The sequence below is a fragment of the Polypterus senegalus genome, chromosome 6, assembly GCF_016835505.1.
Source record: "Polypterus senegalus isolate Bchr_013 chromosome 6, ASM1683550v1, whole genome shotgun sequence".
Classification (NCBI taxonomy): domain Eukaryota; kingdom Metazoa; phylum Chordata; class Cladistia; order Polypteriformes; family Polypteridae; genus Polypterus; species Polypterus senegalus.
Genome location: NC_053159.1, coordinates 145,345,278 through 145,368,638, shown reverse-complemented (window position 1 = coordinate 145,368,638; position 23,361 = coordinate 145,345,278). Strand labels below are relative to the sequence as shown.

The following is a 23,361-nucleotide window of genomic DNA, read 5'->3' as shown; positions in this document are numbered from 1 at the left end:
GTAAGTGGTTTTGAGTACCAAAATGGGCCTTTTCCTTTCCAAAGTCAGAGGTGTGGACTATTAGTTGAGGTGTTACAATCGATTAACTAAAGCAATCAGATAATATCCCACCCTTTCCATGCTGGTGCTGCTGTCATACAAACACAATAACAATTTTCTCAAACCTGCTCAGTCTAATTTAGAGTCTCAGGAGCTGACTCTATCTTGGCACCACTGCTTCCAATGCAGGAACCAGCCCAGAAACATGGGGTTCCTGCTGGTTCAAGTGTGAAATTGCCAGTTAACCTAACATGCACATTTTTTGGAATGTGGGAGAAAAATCAGAGCAGCCAGATGAAACCAAATAGGAAGAACATATAAACTCCACAAGGACAACTGTCTGCTGTAAGATTTGAGCACAGGTATAGAAGAATATTTTGGACAAAATTAATTAAATAAATAAATGCATTGTGAAATGTGACAATGAAATAAAAGCATGATATGAGAACATACAGTAAATAGAATGTGTCGTACAATGTTTTTTGTTGCTTATTTCTTTACTATTTATTTCTTCATCTGTTTTTTTCCCCACTAACAATGTAATATCCACATTAAAATGAAAACTGCCAATTTCACCTGTCAAAGTTGAGAGGATGAGCTCTAGCGAGTTCTAGGTTTTGATTGGTAAATCGTCAGTACAGTGCACCGAAACCTTTGGCCATCAGTTGCTACGTTTAGATGCCAAAACTACATGTTATACTCATTCAGGGCTTCTTGAATTAATTTGGCTGCTTCAGGCAGTAATTTTGAACATTTTTTTCTTGCACTCATATCTGCCAAGGAAGTGCACAGTCAAAACTTTACATGGTTATGGAATCCTGTGGCTTGCAGGCATGTGCTAAGTTGTGACTGCCAGTGTCCCATCTGCCACAAATTCATTAATTGAAACACTTAACTCATTAAGGGCAGCATGGTGGCACAGTGGCAGCATTGCTGCCTCACAGTAAGGGGTCCTGGGTTCGCTTCCTGGGTCCTCCCTGCGTGGAGTTTGCATGTTCTCCTCCGGTTGTTTTGGTTTCCTCCCACAGTCCAAAGACATGCAGGTTAGGTGCATTGGCGATCCTAAATTTTTCCTGATGTGTGTGAGTGTGTGCCCTGTGGTGGGCTGGCACCCTGCCCGGGGTTTGTTCCTGACTTGCACCCTGTGCTGGCTGGGATTGGCTCCAGCAGACCCCCGTGACCCTGTGTTAGGATATAGCAGGTTGGATAATGACTGACTTTACTCATTAAGGTCCACCCTCTCAGCTTTGGCAGGTAAAAACAACAGTTTTCATTTCAAGGCATGAGTCACTAAAATAAACACATATTGAAGTATTAAACAAAAATATATTTAACATTTTATGCTCACAAATCATTCTGTATTTATCTGTTTATTGTCACATTTCATAATCCATTAATTTATTTGCATATTTATTTATGCAATTAATATTACCCAAAATATTCATCCATACATGGGACACTGGATCCATGCAGGCAACACTGCCTACCAAAAACAGAAATAGGTGTGTTGTTAGGCAAAAACAGGTTGCTGCTTAGTGTTAAGGTGAAGATGACTGCATCATTCAGGATTGATTCCTGTACTGTGCAAGTCAAACAGGTTTAAAAATGGATTTAAGACCCACTTAGAAGAAAAGAAATCACAGTGAAGGACTGCTGTCTCACAGCTAAAGGAGAATGAATACAAATCTTCACTTGGCCACTGTGCAGAGTTTGCATATTCTATATCTGCCTTTAGAATTTTTTTTCCAGCCATAACCCAAAGATATGAGTTTTACGTTAATTGGTGAATCTAAACTGGCCCAGAATGAGTGAGCATAGGTTTTGTATGTATGACAGTGGCCTGCAGTGCCTGGCAACCTGTCCAGGATTGTTTCCTACCTTACACTCAGTGCTGCCATGATAGGCAGAGGTTCATATGATCCTAAGTTGTGGATTTGTCAGGTTAGAAAATATATGGATTGATCATTTAAGCACAAACACCAGTTGACTAAGCACACTGAAACTCATTATTGGCCTGCTAATGTAGGTAATTAGTTTCCTTTTGCTTATTTGACAAATATACTGTCTTATGATAGCTTATGTTTCTTTATAGTAGTATATATGTTTAAGTTTTATGTTTACAAGAGAAAAGGAAAATAAAATTTTTACATATTTTATATGAAAATGAATGCCATGTATAATGATTAGATCAGATTTACTCTGTTTAAATAAGTAATATAATCCAAGTAAAAACTTGCATTGCAAATAAAGTTAATTATGAAAATGAATATTGTCATGAAATTTTTGCAGAAATGTGCTATACTGCAAGCATGTAATTTACCATTTGTTTTTCAGTGTGATATGCGTGAACCAAATGTGCTACGCATCGCACCAACTCCACTCTACAACTCATTCAGTGAAGTGCATCGGTTTGTCACAACTCTAGGGTGCTGCTTTGATGCATGCACTGAGGCAACAGGCTTACTACAGAAAGGAGAAACATAATGCTAGAAGAAAATATATGTGCAAATCTGAAAATAAAGGAGTGCTAAAGGGTATCATGACTGCAAGACATTTCGTACGCTTAATTGCTTTCAGAAGGAGATGAAGTAGCCACCTTTTCCATTTGTATGTACCTTTTTCACCATGCACACTGCGTTCCTCAAATAATTTTAATGTATATTCTGTATGTATGAATTTATAGTATATGCAAGCTGAAGTCAAATATAAACTGAAATTTGCATACCATGCAGACAAGATGGTAATTATAACTATGACAAGGGTTCACAGGATCTTCACAGAGACGTGTAGCGATATTTGCCAAACCACATTTTTTGCATGTATCCCAAATAAAAATTTCTGAGTGGTGCAGAAGATGGGCAGCATTTGTTGGTGCCTTTGCCCGACAGGTACACATTAAGTCTCAGTGTGTGTTTGGAATTATAGAGATGAGGAAATGGGAGCAATAGATGAGCATTTAGTTGTGTTGAAAACTAAGCAAATCTGTCACCAAGATTTTAAAAATACTTAAAGAATTGTAATGTATGGTACTCAAAGCTTTTAGAAGATGGAATGAACACTTTTTAAAATTAATCAGAAGGGCAAATTAGAACTGCTCCCATCATACAGAAAACCCACCACTGACCATTATCTTCTAGATTGTACTATGCATTATATTCACAAGTGATATTATAAAATTCTATTGGTAGACAATTCTAGAGAAGGCAACCAATATCATGTGAGCAATCGATTTGTCACCAGCCCCGACTTTGCTGTATGCTGTATGTGGGGTTTTGACAATTGCATTTAATACATGCTTGTTTATTGTGGCACTGCACTTATTATGAAGTGCTGACATGTTGCATGCTCAGACATCCATTTACATTTCACTGGAATCTGTAATTGTGACAAAACTACTAGTATGCAATGCTTTGTATATTTTTGACTGAGTCTTGTGTATATTTTTTAAATTATTAAAATGCATAAGAAACTTTTACCTTCTTGTTTAGCAGGTAATGAAAATAAAAACGAACTTTAAAAATGAACTATTGTTTGGTTATTAATGTTTCTATTCCTGTTCCATTTACTTCCAAGAAGACACACTGACCAGTTTCATTCTATGACACGAAGACTGCAGTAGTTAGAATATTGACTCATAAAGCAACCCCATTCACAGCATTTAAGGTCGTCACTGATTAGGCAGGCTACAGTTGTTGGGAAAATGATTCAAACTGAATTAACAGTATATGCATCACTTTGGAATGACAAACAATTCAGAGTAGAAGTTCTCTTAATAAACCCCACACTCATCAGTTCAAAATTGTAATGAGCGCATTTGAGAATATCATATATTATTTATAAAGCATTTTGTGATATATTCATTGATATTTAACTTTTTTTAACACAATATTTGTGACTTCAGCACAATAAAATTTTTTCTGAGTATTTTGTGGGCACCCTCATTTTCTACATTATTTGCATAGAGGCAGACATATTGTTTATAGCTATCATACATAGAATTATATTGTACTTTGTACTTGTGACAATAATGACCATATAAACCCGTCACCTTGGTATGATCTAAGCTGTTACATGAACTTGGCATGTGCTTTCATCACATCACAATTATGGCAGCAAATATGCTCTGGTGTCTGATCTTGCGACGAGACACGACTTTTTCCCGGGGAGAAGACGTGACCTTTTGAAGAGAGATCTTTTGAAGAGAGACATAGAGACTGAGGCACTTTCACTTCCCGCGAGATGGACAAGTCACGTCATACTTACAACCTTCAGGTGCAAGTCCCATGATACACATGCAGAGTAGGTTAGAAATAATGGAAGTAGGAAAATTTGAAAGTCTCCAAAAATGAGAGTAAAGATTGCATTAGCGCAAGCAATCTGAAATAACAGAACAGTGAAAAGAGATCGAATATTCAGGTGCTGTACAGGCTTTTAAAAGTTCGAAGCTCCACACAAAATGCAGATCACGCAGCACACAGCAGGAGCACGCCAACAGGTTCTAACTAAGAATTTTTTTTAACCTCATGTCACTTCACAGGCTCCATGGTAAGGAAATTGATAAACCATTAGTAATTCAACTGTCTTGTTCTTTTGACTGTCTTACCTCCTCCCTGAACTCCACCTTGCAGTCTTCCTTTTTCAAATTCCACCATTTAATCCTTGGCTCTGCCCTCACTCTCCTCCTCTTCTTGATCTCTAAAGTCATCTTACACTATCATCATCATGCAACCTAACTACAGTATGCTTTCCACTACAACCACTTTGCAGTCTCCAATTCCCTACACATTGGTCCTCCTGCATAGGATATATTCTATCTGTGTGTATCTTCCACCATTCTTGTATGTCATCCTGTGTTCCTCCCTCTTCATAAAATACATATTCACCACAGCAATGTCCATCCTTTTCACAAAATTCCCTACCATCTGCCCTTTTTCATTCCTTTTCTTGACACCATACTTACCCATCACCTTCTCATCCACTCTGTTCCATTTCACCAACATGTCAGTTGAAATGTGCTCCAATCACCACTCTCTTTCCCTTGGGTACAGTTCCCCACCACTTCATTGAACTCACTCCAGAAATCTTCTTTCTCATCCATTGTACACCCAACTTGGAAGATGTCTTATCCTCTGAACCAGATACTGTATCAACAAAAGACTCCTAATTAATAACTATTTGGGGAATTTTGGATGGTAATTATTGGTATTGGTATGATTCTAGAATATACTATTTATCTGTATGCTGATTGGTGTAACTGAAATGCTTTCTAGCTATATATGTAAACAAACCTAACGGATACATTAAGCTATTTTATTAGTTTTCTTCAGTCTGCTATGTTGCATTGAACAAGTGCACATGGGGGCTCCACCAATTTGTGTAATTAAAAGAATTATTTTTTGAATTTCATTTGTAACAATGAATCTAGACTCTTCAATATTTACTGAGAAGTTCTACAGCTTCCCACATGAATAACTGAATAGCAAGCAATTCTTAAGGTTTTAATTTACACAGTCTTTTGTAAGGGTATATAAATCAGGTTGGTCAGATTTGTGACATCTTTGGCATTTACTGTTGTGAGAGTTGTTTTCATTTGTCTACATGGAGAGGAGACATTACCTGGTTAATTATACTTATGAAACGTAATATCTAATGGACATGTTACAAAACCTGATGCCCTAATTTTTCAAATCACACCCTCTTTTTTTTTCAGATTTGTCCTAACTTTCCGGTAACCATTGTGAAATCAAAGTTGTTATCTTAAGATAAAGATTTCAGAATTCCTGTAAAACATCATTTGTTCTGTAGTTTTCAAGCAACCCCAATCAGACGTTGCCATTGGCTATGTCTACTGTATAATAATCCAGAACTAGCTTTTGAATTTGACCGTAACTTTAGTAGTTAATCCAAACTGGAGAGGACACCTCACTAGCTCGATTGCCATTTATATATGTGTGGTTTCACTGTGTTAGTTGCATTTTAGTTGTTATGCTAATGAACATTACTTTGGCCTCAAACTCCAATTAGCAACAAATATTTAGTGTTTGCTAATTCTTTTTCAGCAATTAAGTATGCTTTATTAGTAGCTGTTAGTAGCACTGAGACTAATTTCCATTAGCACATTATCTGTCGTATTTCTTAAAAGATTTTACTTGTGTTTTTAAAATATTGCAATCTGAACCGCAAAAATATCTAGCCAAAGTGGAAGGTTTCAAAGTGGACCTAAACAAATTTTATATGGAATGAGCAAATGGAACAGCTGACTTTGTAACTTTGGTAGATGAATATGTGGATGTGTGAAATAGTGGTGCCCCATCCAAGACTGAACCTCCTCTGTCACTCAATACAGCTTGGCTAGGCACTGACTGATAGTCACATCGAACTGGTTAAGCAGGTGAGAAAATGGACTGTAGCCATGTTCATATCAAATGGAGGGTGAATGCAACACTTTAATTTCTTTATCCTAGCTATGTATGACATATTATTAAAGGTAAAACAGTTCCTATTATAATGCAGTCATTATTAAAAAATTGTTTTAAGCATCTCATAACTATTTTCTAAGCTTGTCTTAAACATTTTGATCTGTTTCATTGCAGAACAATGTTTAGTATTTTTATTTTGTACTAAATAAGTTACTAGAAATAATTATATTTTATTATTTATTGTATTTTCGGTTATTGAATATTCATTTTGTTTTTTGTTTGGGTGCTGCCATTTTAAGATAGCCACCGCTTAGATGCAACTCTTAGTTGATGATGCCACAGATCCATTGTGGATCAAACAAAAAAACTTGTGTATGTTACTTTAGTGAATTTTGGTAGTGAAAACTTAGTCAATCCTTTTTTGACGTTGTCTTTTGGTTATTATTTTGGTTTGGCCAACTTCAATAGCAACTTTCAGGTTTACTGGCTTGTGATATCTGTTTTGTTTAAGCAATCATATACTCCTTAGTTTATTGTAGTACAATCGCAACAGATACTTGGTCACATCGTGTTTCAGGTGCAAATGTGTATTTTTATTTCTCAGCTAATTCCATAACACAATATAGGTGGCAATAAAAAACAAGACTTTACTGCCTTGAAATATTCAATTTTATTAAGTTACACCATGCAGGACTTTTAAAATTCAGGCCTTGTCTTATACTACGCATTGCTCACACACCACCGCATTTTACTCAACTAGAAAAATTCCAGTCCACCCAGTATAACACAGTGAGATGTCCTATTACTTTTAAAATTAGAAGAAAAACTCCCATTTGAGAAACTATACCAAGTGTCATTTGAAAGAAATTCTGCTAACCATCTAACTTAATTTATCTGAGTGAATATGAATTCATTAAATTAATCTGAGATATTATATCACTAAGTTATATTTAGTTGTTTTGTACCATGCATATTGTGATGTACTTGTATTAAACTAAAAAAAAATCAGAAAAAATCGGCTTCACCTGAATTTTGATGGCCTCCTGATATTTGCCTGTCTGCTACTTTGTATTGTACTTTCAGTAACTGAATTTGAAGTTATTATAACTGGGTGTTCTTCTGCATCATCCAAAGTAACATCCTTTATCTGTATACAATAATAATAATACAAATAAAAATGTGTATCTTTGTCATTGGTGTTAATTTTTTATGTCACCTCATTTGTGGAGGAAGTACTGAAAATAGTTATTTAGGCTCTTTTTGAATTTTTTTTGGCCAATGCATATATTTTCTTCGACAATAATCTGTTTCTTTCATTTCAGGGTCACAGAGAGGCGTCACAGTGGTGCTACAAGTAGCACTGCTGCCTACCAGATCTACGAGACCGGGGCTTAAATCCCAGCCTGGCGGTGGTTGCTGGTTGTATTCCCTGTACATTCTATTATGACAGAAATTTTAAAATATGCATGTCCATTGATTACTTTGCAATATATTGAAATCACATTTCCAGTTGAAATATTCTAATTTTTATTTTATTCTGAAACCCTTGGGTAACAAAGTAATGTTGGATAGCACTTCTCTTTTGAGGAGCCTGGGTTTGAATTCTGGTTAGTTTATTGTCTGCATGGAGTTTGTCTGTCCTCCTTTTGACTAAACAAATAATGAGGCATTTTGGAAGCATACGAGAAGCTGCATGTACAAGTGTAGAAATGATGGGGCTATAAGCCCTGTATGTCTACTACATAATACTTGCATTGCAATGAGTAAGAAATTGGCAAAGGTGAGTGGCCAGACAGATAGAATTGTATTTGTCCTATACCATGCTGACCTTGGCTGCTAAGGCTGGACACAACAGATGACAGTAATGCCTGAATACTTGAAGATGTACAGCATCTAATTGTGCTGTTGCTCTAAAAGAGCAAGCACCCAAGATATTTGAGTCATTTGAGAAAGAAAAGCTACCTGAAAAGTTGAAGATATGACTCTATACTTCAGTAAGGGAGACAAAATGGATCTAAATAATTATAGATCAATAAGGCTTGAGTAACAATATGCTAAATAACATCCAGAATGGGTTTATGATAAGGAAATCTTGCCAAACCATTTTTTTTTCATTTTTTGAACAGGCAAATGCAATAGTTGACTAAAGCAAAGCCTATGACATAATTTACTTAGACCAGGGTTGGACAAAGTTGGTCGAGGAGGGATTCTGTGGCTACAGGTATTTGTGACAACCCAGTTGTTTAATTAGAAAATAATCCTTGCCGATAATCTAATTTCATAGCTTGTTAGTGCTTTACCTCTGCCATGTCAGGTTACTCTCATATTTTGGATTTTTTTTCCTTTTTAAAGATATAATACAAATGATTTAAAACATAAAATAAGAGTAATGTTGCAAGTAACAGTTGCAAGATTTAGACCTGGACCCTAGAGCTGCAAGTCAGTTGCACTTACCACCTCACAACCCAGCTCAATTGTTTCATTGTTGTTCTATGATGGATGACTCAAGAACTCAGAGATACACTATATCAAGACAGGCCAGTAGATCAAAAGATATTGCTTGCTGAAGCAAAGAGAAATAACTGAATCAAATGGCATTGAGCCTTACACAAAGATAGTGACCTTTGCTGTAATTTAAATTATGCTTTGTTTTAACTTGCATTATACTGTGTGTATAGCCACAAAGAAAATACTACAGTCTGCCTTTAAATCTCAGAACAAAGCTTCATAAACAGCAATATTTTCTTACAAGCCACATCAAACATTTCACACAAAATTGAAATTTCAAATTGTGAAAAATCAAATACAATGCTGAAACTTCACACACTAAAATTACAAAAATGTCCTGTATCTTCAGCATTCTGACTATGGTGTATTTTCCTGTGTGGCTTTTTATGTTAGTAATTTGTGTATAATTATTGTTCTCAGTAATTGGCACTACTTAACACAGAAATGAATAACAGACTTCATAGTTAAGTAATTTGCTTAAGTAGTTAGCATACTGTATTTATAAAGGAAACAACTAACTTCAGCCTTCCCCCAACTCAACTGGCAGTGAACTGCACACACCCTTATTCTTCCTGTTATCTCTGTTGGCACATCTTTACATCATACGATAGAAAGGAAGCTCTGCATCATCGGCCAAGCAAAAACAGTTACTTTCATTCTTACACTTCCACTAATAGAAACAAAATTCAGTTGGTTTAAAATAAATTCTATTGCAAAGCCAAGAACAAAAGAGTAATGTGAGCACCCTGTCCATCCAAATGTCAAGTGTGAATAAGGGACTGGTCATCAGGATAACATCAGAATATTCCTTCAAAAGGATGAATAGAGAAGGAAAACTCTCCAAGGAAGAATGCCCTACTGTGACCATTGAGAATGAACTTCCACGATATGAGTAAATTATTGATATTTTTTTTTTTATTATTGGTGTTGATACATACTAAAAAATGCTAATTTGACAAAATAACCATGAGACAAGCAAGGGTCCATTGTCTGGGTAACTTGCATAAATGATTACACCAGTAATCATAATCAGCAGCAACTTAGAAGTAACCTAATATTCATCCATTATCCATTATCCAACCCACTGTATCCTAACTACAGGGTCATGGGGGTCTGCTGGAGCCAATCCCAGCCAACACAGGGCACAAGGCAGGAAACAAACCCCGGGCAGGATGCCAGTCCACCGCAGAAGTAACCTAATATTCTTTTTTTTAATTATCTTTGTTGAAAGTCTATCCTTTAAAAATACAAAGTATTAACTGCTCTCCTTGGCACTTAAATAAGGTGGCATGTGATACCTCATTAATTGACATGTGTGTACTGACACCTTGCTATAGAAAGGCATCACAGAATATTAAGCACAACATTAAACACAAGATGTCTTCATCATCATCTGTAACTATAAAGAATAGAACATTATCTTTAACATGATCTCCAACATTATCCTTATCATCATGATCATCATCATCCATTTACTGTCTATCTTCTGGGTTTACTCAGATTAGTTGATTGTCCACAAGTCTTTATTTTCTACTGTCCACTTTCCTTGGAGTTCTTTGGGGTTAGACCCATTTTTTGCATATTTTATCAAAACAAAACCTCCAGTCAGACCTTCTTCCGCCTATTTCTGGGCCTCTCCCCCTCCATCTCTTCCCCTTGTCATTTAGTGCTTTTCATCTGTCTGATCATTTTAGTTTGTTTCTCTTTGGCAGAAAACCTATAAACTTCACTTCAAGATCTTCTTTTCACCGTGCCTTCATCTTCCTTTCACTATGAAACATTCCACATATCAGCTTGATGCTACTCATCTCTATTCTTTCCAGTTTTTCTTCATGTTCTGCTTTCATTGGCAATGCCTTGCTCTCATAGAGCATACCACTAGTCACACAGCTTTGATAATTCTTTTTCTGTTCAATGTTAGAGACTCCTTTAGAAGTCAAAATGGTAGACAAGCCATTGTTATCACTGCTGTGCTTGCATCTCCATCTGCTCTTATTATATCACCTATAGAGAAGACATTCCTTACTTTCTCAAAAACTTTTCTAATGGTGCTTTTCCACTGCATAGTACGGCACAGCACGGTTCAGTACAGCTCACCTTGGTTCGGCTTAGTTGGGCTCGGTTTGCGTTTCGATTGCAGTTTAGTACCGCTTTAGAGTGGGCGGGATTATTCACGTGTCGTTATAGTTGCGCTGCCGTGACACCGTGGAACTTTTACAACAACACGTAGACAACGACAACACTTTACGCGCAAGGGTAAGCATCTAAAAAAAGCACGTCACTAGCTAACTTTTATCACTGTTGCAAAGCATAAAATGAACTTAACTGTCAGTGTAACATTAAAATGCTGATTCTGTATATTACAGATCTTCCACATTTTGCAAAAAAGTCGCCGCAACAGACCATCTGTTTGGACATTTAACCATGCTTCAGAGTGGTGGGATGTGATTGTTCCCGGTTTTACAAACACTCAGTGGCTGGAGAACTTTCGAATGTCTGAAGAAACATTCATCCACTTATGCAACAAACTGCGTCCAGCGATGGAGAGACGGGACACAAACTTCCGCGTGTGTGTACCGTTAAAGAAAAGAATAGCCAGTGACGCAGTAATGACGATTTTCTCCGGCCAATCAGTGACCAGCAGAGTTTACACGTCACATTTTGGTAACGGTTCGGTGCGCTTGGAACCTCGGCTGAGGTGGTACTAAAAAAAGGACCAGGTACCAGGTACTGTTCCCAGTGGAAAACCCTCCAAAAGTGAGCTGAACTGAACCGTGTCGTGCCGTACTATGCAGTGGAAAAGCGCCATAACACTACTATCTAAATTCACATTTACTACTTCAGAATTCTGCACACTGCTTACCCACTTTACACAAACGAAGGTGACTTGAGAAGCAACAAGAATGTCACGCTGATGTTGCTCCCTTCTTTATGAACACACTAAATGCCTCTCAAACTCCATTCCTGTTGTCCTCAACCTCATGAGGGGTATGCCTGTTCTAAAAACACTAATTCTAGACACTTTCTTCTTCTGTCTAAAACACTTTTGGCCAGCCACTAATAAAAAACACTTTTATGCAGCCTCTAATTTGAATTTTTCTAATTTAAATTTGAACCTTTCCAGTGTGAATTTTGGCATTACAGCCCAAAAACAGCTCTTAATCAATTCTGAATATTCTGCTTTGCAGTACTGATGATGGTTTGCCAGACTCTGAAGTAATTTGTTACTGTGTAAAATAAGAAATAATCTGAAATATTTAAAATAATTATACAGCCCTGACACAATCCTTCTGCAAATGGAACTCATCTCCTCACTCTGGCTGCATGCAGTTAGTTTATTGAGAGGTACATACAATTCTCTGACTCCTTACAACTAAACATTACTTCTTACTGAACGACTTCATCATCCTCTGTGTCCATGCTTGGATGCAAACTTGAAGGTAATCAAACTTTTGTATCTCACACCTCTGCTGCAATCCAACATTCATTTATCATCAGAAGGATATCACCAGAATGGAATCCTACACCTGTAGATCAGACTGCAAGGGTATCAGCAGGCTTTTATAATCACCTATTTGGACTACTACTACCGTACTCTTTTAATGGAGGTCCAAGAGAGGTAAAAGCAGGTTCTAAATAGTGTCGTTAAATAAAATAGCTTCATGTCCCAAATCAAATCATCTTCTACACACTGTCTCTGAGTATGAACACCTGTCCTGAAAACTTGCCTGTGCTCTTTACACCATACAAAACTGTTACACAGTGGAGATTGTCTAATGTTCCTTAACCCTTTAAAGAAACATTTGGCAAAATCAATTAATTTCGTGCCCCTAAAGTCTGGAACACTCTTCTTTAGTCTGTTCTTGCTGCTCTGTCTATCCTCATGTTCCAATACAAAAATAGTGACATTTGAACTCCTATCCCTTTATTAATATGCTTCAGCAGTCTTCTATGAGTCACTGTGATGCTACTAACTCTACTATAATGTTTAGTATATGCAGTAACTACTTATAACTTAGCGCACCCTACAGAGGCCATCATCTCTGGATTTGTGGAACACAAACTTGGGCCTGTACTCTATTTGCAGCATGTTAATCAACTGTCTTCTCCATATTGTTCAGCGATTTTGGCAGGAACCATTCTTCATTGTCTAATACTGTAACTATGATTGATTTCTCATACGTTTAGATATTTGACATTATATTATGATCTGGTTTGATTGTGCATGCTTTTAATGTATTCGTGTTATATAAAATAAATATTGAATGCCTGGCACCTTCACAAGTCCCCTACGCTAGTAGATTTAATACAATATTAAATGCAAAACTGAAGCATTGGAAAGCACAAGAAATGTACCAGTGGTGGATAATATTATCACTCTAGGCCACTTCCATAGAAATGGCTGCCTTTCCAGTGCTTGGAAACAAGGTTTTAATTATAAAGAATAAAGTTCATTGTACACACAGTACCTATAAAAAGTATTCAAAAACTTGGATGCTTTCACATTTTATTAATACAACATTGAATCACAGTGGATTTAATGTAGCTGTTTTGATGCTGACCAACAGAAAAAGACTAACATCAAAGTAAAAAAAAAATTTACTCAAAAACTCAAAATAATTGATCATATAGTGGAGCACCTTTGGTGGCCATGACAGCAATGAGCCTTTGTCCTTGTCAGCTTTGTACATTTGAACACTGCCATTTTCCTCATTCTTCTTTGCAAATCCATAGTATGAGGTGTGGTAATTCATGGTAGGGCTCTGTGGCCGTGTGAAGGTTTTAGTTAAAAACAGTATGCTCAGGCTCAGAGGGACATAGGTGTATGCAGTAGCATGGATGAGTGACCCTGGGGTGTTGATGAGACAATTGGTGAGCCTGTATTCACATACAAAAGTGCACATTTCAGCCAATTTCTATATTAATGCTCTTGGTATGTAATTAGGCACCTACACGCACTCCAGTGCAAAAAGGGCCTGAGCAGAACAGGAAAAAAAGATCAAACCGAAAAAAACGATGGAGAAAGAATCAAGAAAGAGACTGGTAGGTTAAAAGGAAAAGAAAAATGGAAAAATAAGACACGATTTTGGCTGAGGCAATGCTGTTATGGGAAGGAGGCAGGAAGTTGGAAATGTGGCTACAAGAGGAGTGAGTGGACGGTGCTCATGAAGCGAGGTTACTCCCTCTGAGCACCAAAGGAGCAGGAGCAACCAAGCACTCCGAGTAGGGTTCCAATGAAGGCTGGGGAATGGTGGCAGAAAAAAAACGAACGGAGCTTGCAGGGTCCTCACAGATGCTGAGAAATGATATCGAGGACACAAGCCAGTATCAGGGTTGACGGCGCCTTTCAGAGGACATCTGCTTTTGCTGCAGAGACCTTAAATTGTAAGTAGAGGAGACATTTATTAGGAAGCACGAGGCTCAGGAATGGTTATGAAGAGACTGATTCGTGATGTTTTAACCTTGGATTTTTATCCCAATTTGATGATTTTTTTTTTATTGGTTATTTATTGTGACTTTTAACCTCCAAGGAACACTTGTTTTTATTAGGGATTATTTAACTAGAAAGACTGCATCAGACTTTGTGAACACTTTGTATGGAAAAAAAGCATAACGCACTTTTGCACCATCACTTGCTATGTGTTTGTGTCCAATTCATCCTCAACTCATTACTATGTCCTCAGTTCAAGCGTGTATGTAAGCAGCAGCTAAACTGGATATCACATGAGGATTGTAAGTCAGCAGACTTTTCAAGTCCAGCCATAAACTCTTCTTTGGTTTGAGACCTGAAATCTGATACAGCCACTCATGGCCATTAACAGTATTGTTTTAAGCCATTCCTGTGTAGTTTTGGCTTGATACTTGGGGTTGTTGACTTCCCCCTATGCCCTGGTTTCTTGCAGACAACATTAGGTTTTCTTCTAATTTAAGTGATTGGCAATAATGGATATAATGAGGTTATTAGAAATAAACTTGATGCATTAGGATTAAAAGTCAAAATGTAGGTAAAGAATTTAGGGGTAACTGTTGACTCTGACCTGAATTTTAAATCACATAATAATCAAATTACTAGGACAGCATTTCTTCATTTAAGAAATATAGAAAAAGTTATACCTCTTATAACATTGCAAGATGCTAAGAAATTAGTTTACACTTTTGTTTTCTGTCGACTAGATTGCTGTAATGCACTCCTCTCAGGACCACCCATAAAAGACATCAATCAATTTGCAACAAGTGCAGAATGCAGGTGCTAGAATCTTAACTAGGAAAAGAAAATCTGATCATATCTCTCCAGTTTTGATGTCACTACATTGGTTACCTGCGTCATTTAGAATTGACTTTAAAATGCTGCATATGGTTTACAAAGCCTTAAATAATCTCGTTCCATCGTATATTTCGGAATGTCTTATACCTTACACTCCAATTCATAACCTTAGATCTTCAGATGAGTATCTGCTAATTATTCCAAGAGCGAAACTTAAAACAAGTGGTGAGGCGGCCTTCTGCTGTTATGCACCTAAAATCTGGAGTAGCTTACCAATAGGAATTCGCCAGGCTAATACAGTGGAGCACTTTAAAAAACTGCTGAAAACACATTACTTCGATATGGCTTTCTTATAGCTTCATCTTAGTTTAATCCTGATGCTCTGTATATTCAATTAATGATCATTAACTTTACTTTAACATGGCCTTTTTATAACTTCATTTTAATCGTAATTTAACTTAATCCTGATACTCTGTATGTTCAATTCATCATAACAACTATTCATGGTGGCTCTAAAATCGCTACTGACCCCTACTCTCTTTTCTGTTTCTTTTTCCGGTTTCTTTGTGGTGGTGGCCTGCGCCACCTCCACCTACTCAAAGCTTCATGATGCTCCAACAATGATGGACGGATTAAAAGGAAGAAGTCTACGTGACCATCATCATCATCAAGTCCTTCCGTGAGAACCCTAAATCCAAAGAGGACTGTTTCATTTATGTTAGGTAGAATGCCCAGAGGGGACTGGGCGGTCTCATGGTCTGGAATCCCTACAGATTTTATTTTTCTCCAGCCGTCTGGAGTTTTTGTTTTTCTGTCCCCTGGCCATTGAACCTTACTCTTATTCGATGTTAATGTTGATTTATTTTTTATAATTATGTCTTTCATTTTTCTATTCTTTAATATGTAAAGCACTTTGAGCTACTGTTTGTATGAAAATGTGCTATATAAATAAATGTTGTTGTTGTTGTTGTTGATTATTATTCATGGTGGCTCCACAATCCGTACTAACCCCTACTCTCTCTTCTGTTCTTATTCTGGTTTTCTGTGGTGGTGATCTGCGCCACCACCACCTGATCAAAGCACCGTGATGTCCCTGCATTGATGGATTAAAGGCCAGAAGTCAACATGACCGTCATCATCAAGTTCTTCCATGAGAACCCTGAATACAATGAGGACTGATTGAGGTCATAATGTTAGGTAGAATGCCTTGAGAGAGCTGGGTGGTCTTGTGGCCTGGAACCCTTGCAGATTTTATTTTTTTCTGCAGCCGTCTGGAGTTTTTTTTGTTTTTTCTGTCCTCCCTGGCCATCGGATCTTACTTTTATTCTATGTTAATTAGTGTTCCCTTATTTTAATTTTTATTTATTTTACTTTTTTTCTCTTTCTTAATCATGTAAAGCACTTTGAGCTACATCATTTGTATGAAAATGTGCTATATAAATAAATGTTGCTGTTGTTGTTCCAGGATTTCCCAGTACTTTGCTGCATTTCACCCTCTATCCTCACATTCCTTCCAGAGCCCGCTACAGAAAAAGCAACTCCACAGCATGATCCTGCCACCACCACCATGCTTCATAGTGGAGATGGTGTTTTTTTGATAATGTGCAGTACAGAAAACAAACCATTTAGTCTAATGATAACAAAGCACCATTTTTGTCTAACCAGACCATAGAACCTTCTTCCAGCTGGCTCCAGCGTATCCTATGTTCCTTCTGGCAAACTCTCCCCTTTTTTTAAACAGTGGCTTTCTTACAGCCACTTTCACATGAACCTATGACTGGTGAAGCACCCAGGCAACACTTGTCTGCAGTCTCTCCAATCTTTACCAGTGTAGCTTATAACTCCTGCACAGGTCTCCTGGTGGCCTCCCTCACTAGTCTTCTTTTTGCATGATCACTCATTTGTTGTGGACAGTGAATTAATAAAATGTGAAACTTCCAAGGGGGTGAACACTTTTTATTGGCTCAGTACATCTTGTACTAAAAATAATGAATGCTAAGTGAATTATTCTGGGTTCATTATAGAAATATGAATAGAAAATAACAATAAAAAGAAAAAAACAACACAATATTTTAAAAATGGATTATATTTATAATTTCACATTATTACAGTAAGCATGTTACTATAATTTGCCCAATACTTTTGAAAAATTCAAGATTTTTTTTTAACATTTTGTAAAAGATAAAGTCAGCAGGTATCCAGATATGGATATAATTTTATTTTTAGTACTTTTCAATCATGACACCAGAGAATAGCAAGCTGTTACCGGTTAATCAGTTATACAAGTAAGAATAAATGTATTGTACATCAGCTTGAATGGTCCTGATTGTAGCCAATACCTATTTGACTCAGTGTCCTGTAGGTGGCAGCAAATATTTACAAGTGATCCCAACCTCTCTATCTGTAAGAAGTCAGTTTTAATGCAATATATTTATATTAAGTTTCTTACTGTTTTAAATGTATTAAATGGAAGAGTAGACAGTGGTTTAGCTGAGAATGATTATCTGCCAGCTTTTTTAGGCAAAGCTGGCCCAAAGGAATATCCAAAAGAGATTTGTCACTTTCTGCATTATGGCATTTTTTGTCAATTAATCAGCAGAAATATTTTCTTCTGATGTTAAGTTACCACTGTTATTCTCTAAAACTTGACTGTCAATAAGTTAATAAGCATATATTCCTAAGTCCAGGGGTTCCTAAAATGTTCCCCTCCAATATAAACTTAATGCAGTGAAGTGTAGCATTATCTATGAACTTGATGACTGTTAACAGAAGTCACACTTCATGATTCTGGGCACTTATAAATCTACTAATCAAAGCAAATGCTTAACTAATGCAGACTATTGACGCATGTGCGATATCTGTATGCCAAGGGTTTTCAAGCTTTTCGTAGGCGTACCCCTCCAGGAATTTATATTTGTTTTGTGTTTAAATTGTAATGTATTGAACTCTTACCAGGTACAACTAATGGGGATATTTCTTTAAACCCCACCCCAGTATAGCATGTGAGAATTTTAATATGACATTATACTGTTTTGAATGGTCTCTGGTTTTAAATTTTTATTGTGTGTGCAAATCCTTTCTAATGAGTTATTTGTTCAATGTAAAAACAGTAGTGTAATAACACACCCACTATTGCTTAACATGATATGAAAAATCGAAAGCCTAAATGACCATACAAGTAACAAGTTAAAGTTACACACTATACAATAATAAAAAACAAAAGAAGTACCTGTGACTCACAAGTTACATGTGACATTAGGTCAAGAAAAGGAAAATAAAGACAAAGTGAAGGCAAAGCCTGCTTCATTACTGTACAGTTCTGCTTCTATTTTCACCAGTTCCTGTATTTATTTTTTAATGACTGAGGCAGGTAACCGAACATTACTGATTATTATTGTCAGTCAGTCATTTCCCAACCCGCTATATCCTAACTACAGGGTCACGGGGGTCTGCTGGAGCCAATCCCAGCCAACACAGGACGCAATGCAGGAACAAATCCTGGGCAGGGTGCCAGCCCACTGCAGGACAGACACACCCACACACCAAGCACACACTAGGGACAATTTTGGATCGCCAATGCACCTAACCTGCATGTCCATGGACTGTGGGAGGAAACCGGAGCACCAGGATGATTATTATTGATGAACACTAAATGAAATAGTAGATAAGTTTATATTATTATTAATAATTATTTAACATTAGTCTTTATTCCTTTTATCCTTCCAGAAATTATTAACTGGTTATGCTGTATTTTTACTGAAATATAAATAAATATAAACTACTACGAAATATTGCAATAAATAAAGAAAAAAACATGAAATATGAGTATAAATAAATTTGTTAGGGTATATGTTTGGTGCTTATTTATATAATGTCTATAATATTCCTCCAAATGCAACATGGAGTAAGACTTGAGTTTAAAAATGCGGTTGCTTTGGGACGCTGTTCCGCGTGTCATCCCGTTGGGTCAAATCCCACAAGAGTTTAGAAACTCACTCACACCAGCCATGATTTTTTTCAAAGGTAAAGTGCAGGTTAATTTGTTTTATGTAATTTTACTCATTTAATCATTTTTATATGAATAGTTTTGGGTTGTGGAACAAATCATCTGAGTTTCCATTACATAGTTCTTATGGGGAAATTCGCTTTGATATAAGAGTGCTTTGGATTGCAAGGACGTTTCCGGAATGAATTATTTTGCAAACCGAGGTTCCACTTGTATTCTTTCTTTCCCTGTCTGCTGTCTGTGAGGAGTTTGTGCCGTTATGCCGCCACAGTTTGTGTGTGGTCATGTGACTGCTTGACTACGTCTGATTTGTGAAATGGAGCCATATGATTATTGTTGCTACGTCTGATTGGTGAAACGGAGTCTTGTGATTATTGTTGCTATTGCTGATTGGTGAAACACTCTCTGGCAAAAATATAGCGTATCTAATGGAAAAAAACGATTCGACAACGATTCGAGTGTTGCCCAATGTAACGGAGTAAGAGTAGCGTTTCATCTTCAGGAATGTACTCAAGTAAAAGTAAAAAATATGGTGCAGTAAAACTACTCTTAGAAGTACAATTTTTTAAAAAAAGTTACTCAAGTAAATGTAACAGAGTAAATGTAACTCGTTACTACTCACCTCTGGTTGCTGGTAGTACATTTAATTTTATGATATTTTATTTCTGCCATCACTATCATAATTAAATGTAGCTAAATGCAGTTTTGCCTATAGGAATTTATTGCAACAAATATTATATAACACTAACATTTTTTCTGTTTCTAGGTGACTATACTTTGCACATGATCTAGGTCAAGAGTTCCCAAAGTGGTCGATATCGACCCCCTGGGGTCGATTTGAACTTTCTAGGGGTTGATAGTTTCAATAAACAAATTTGGGGGTTGATGACAGCAAAAATGGACCCCCTTACAACTGCTATTTGTTTGTTACTTCAAAATATCTATGATTCCAGTAGGTACCTAATTAAGAAGTAAAATAATTCAAAAAAACACTATTTTAATAAAAACACATTACATACCAAACTTGCGAAAGAAAAGGTAAAATGTGTCATGAAAAGAGTCACATGTAAGAATGCATGAAAATACACGTAGCACAAACATGTCTGTGCATTGTCTTATCGAACGTATCAAAGCAAGTGCGGACATTAAAAACCGTTGCATGTCCACACTTGCTCACAGTGGGACGAGATGACAAATAATCAATATTAGCAGAATCTATCAGTCTTGTATGGTCATGCTTTCATAAAACACTCATAATTGGTTCGTTTGATGTGACATGTACTTATTTGTGATTTGAACTTTGAATATAATTATTTATTGAGGAGCAGTACTACAAAAAAGAAAATCAGAGGACACGGTTTATTTATTCCAGTTTGAACAAAGTACAGACTTTATTGTTTTTTTTATCACAGGGGCTGTCGAAATTGTTTGTTAATAAAAGTTTTTATTTGTTCAGATAATAATATGACTGAACCAAAAAAGAAATGCAGACAGTACAGCTTGGACTATATGTACTTATTTTTAATTTACATATTTATTTCATAAATGTCAAAAATGTAAACTCTGCTCGTATTTTTTTGCTTTAATTTTCATTAGTGCAGGTTTCGATATTAAATGTTGCACAAGATCATGCCATATTCTGTAGTTCTTTTATCTTTTTCAGTCATTAATTACAAGTGATTAAAATGAAAAGTTTGATACAGTATCTAGTGAAATATTTAATATCGAGTACTGTACAAATGTATTAATTTGATCAAGTAAAGTAAATAACTAAGGGGTCGAAGGTTTTAAAAGTTTTTGGTAAAGGGGTCTGTGGCCGACAAAAGTTTGGGAACTCTTGATCAAGGTAATGCAGATGTAATCAAGAAAAAAATCCACCACTGTTTTCGACCTCCCTAAGTGTGGAAATATCATTTTAATATAAAGTTTGATTATAAATAAAGATAAATGATTATGTATTGATATTATCTATTAGTTATAATGAGAACCACACACATATGATATTTGAGAAATATTGTGTAACTGGAAGCAGTTCTGATGACCTTTACCTCTCTCAGTATGCAAGAAAGTCAAGGGAGTTAATGTAAGGTGTTTTGCTTGACTTTGAAATCTTGTGGCTTATGAACTTGCTCAAATTTGTGACTGTACATTTCAACTACGAGTGTAAGAAAAAGTTCCCAGAATTATTATTCAAAGCGGCTACTTTAATTCTATAAACTCCAAATTCATCCTTATAGCCTGCATCTGATGTGTCTGCCGTAAACGTGGCATTTTATTGTTGAAGATTAAAGTCTGGTGTACTCACGATTCACCAATTAAAACTCACTGTGCTGGACCTTGACACTGCACTGTGTAATTGGATTCTAGACTTTTTGAAAAAGAGGCCAGAGTCAGTGTGGATTGGCAACAGAACATCAAACACCATCAGGCTGAGCACAGGCACCCCCCGAGGATGCGTGCTGACCCCACTATTGTTTATACTGCTCACCCACGACTGCATCGTCAAGTCTGAGTCCAATGCCATTGTCAAGTTTGTAGATGATACAACCATCATGGGCCTCAGCAACAACGATGCTTTACATGCTTTTACTTTATTTATTAACACATTTCATAGTACTTGTATCCGAAAATATTTCTCCATAGGACTACACTGGCCACCAATTTGAAAACCACTGCCTAATCTGATATTGTGGTGCAGTGGTTAGTACAGCTGCCTCAAAGGTCCTAGAGTTGTTTTCACCCCCAGATCCCCGAAAATATACACTTTCGACTAACCTGGTCATAGATGTTGGGACTTTTTGAATTTAACTTAACAGTATACTGCTGGAGTAAACAATGACACAATAGCACAGGAGGCACATGTGAATTCCACACATCAGGCTTGAGCTAAACTGGGTATCGAGTACCGCCACCATGCCACTCTTAATGAAACTATTTAAAAGTAGGGAAGAAAAAAAATGTGAATTCTTACAATAAACATGAATTGAGGCATTTCTTCTTAGGTGTATATTTTGATCCTTTCATATTTTTATTCTATTTATTCTAAGGACAATAGGACAACATGTTCACAGTCTTTGCATCTTCCGTCTCTTGGGACATCAATAGTCATGAACCAAGTTGGACTAGGATAATGAGGGCACAAACAACAAGGTATAGCGAAAAAAAAAGTACAAAAGTGCCTTTACTAAAACAATCCAAAGTGACCAAAACAAAACTGCAATGGAAAATTCTTCTAATAAAAAATAATCCATAAAAACTGTACTATCATGAGAAAGTTAGATCAATAAATAAATAGTTTTATTAAATAGGTAAAACCAGAGCTTTTCTCCCTCGCTTTCTTGTCTCACCCAACTCACCACTCTGGCATGCTTAACAGGGCTGAGAGGGCAACAAATGTCGTCCTTGATCAAGTCCCTTCCCAGCCACCTTCGTTGGAACCTACTTGGACGCTTGGAGGCCACTTCTTCATACTGCCACCATCATTTGGTGTGCGCACAACAATTCTTGGAGCACTACAGCCGATCCTGTTGTTACGCTTAACAGGAGCATCCCAGACCTCGAAGCGCCGCTCTTCCAATCTACCATGGGGGATCCTGACTGCTTTTTCTCTTACACCATGCACTGGCTCCCACCCTTCTCGTATTTGTTGCAATGTTCTTTTTTGTATTTTTCCATCTTTTGAATCCTTCCATTTCTCCTTCTCAGACCTCTTTTATAGTCACCGAGTGAATGCGTGATTAACAAGCCATCAATGAGAGAGGGCTGAACAATCAGTCATTTGTACACAAACACCTAATCAGTCCATTCCCCTATAAAGTGCTCCATTGCCACTGCTGATGTCTGAGCTGTACTATTTTAAAAACAATCAGCACTTGCTCCAGGCCACCATAGACCCCTGGACACACTTCACCACCCAACAATACACATGTCTGGTTTAATTTATTAACATCCTCACTGCTTCTTTCTACAAACTGCATGTGTCCATATCTTAAAGTCATGAGTGTTAGGCTCATTCTTTTTATCTGCTCTATCCAAGCTAAATACACTCTCAGGACTGATAAGAACAGGGTTTTATCCTAATAGGAATCAAATCTGGATGGGATACTGTTTTTTCAATAGGCACA

The 23,361-nt window shown here is 36.8% G+C and overlaps 1 protein-coding gene across 1 annotated transcript in view; it reads left to right on the top strand.

Annotated features, from left to right (window-relative positions):
- The window catches only part of kynu (kynureninase), a 150,604-nt gene extending 147,041 nt beyond the window's left edge, over window positions 1-3,563 (top strand). Inside the window, exon 14 of the mRNA XM_039757370.1 lies at window positions 2,374-3,563. Within this exon, the coding sequence (XP_039613304.1) occupies window positions 2,374-2,523 (150 nt within the window). The 3' untranslated portion in view covers window positions 2,524-3,563. The remainder of the gene's footprint in view (window positions 1-2,373) is intronic.
- Window positions 3,564-23,361: the final 19,798 nt, after the last annotated feature.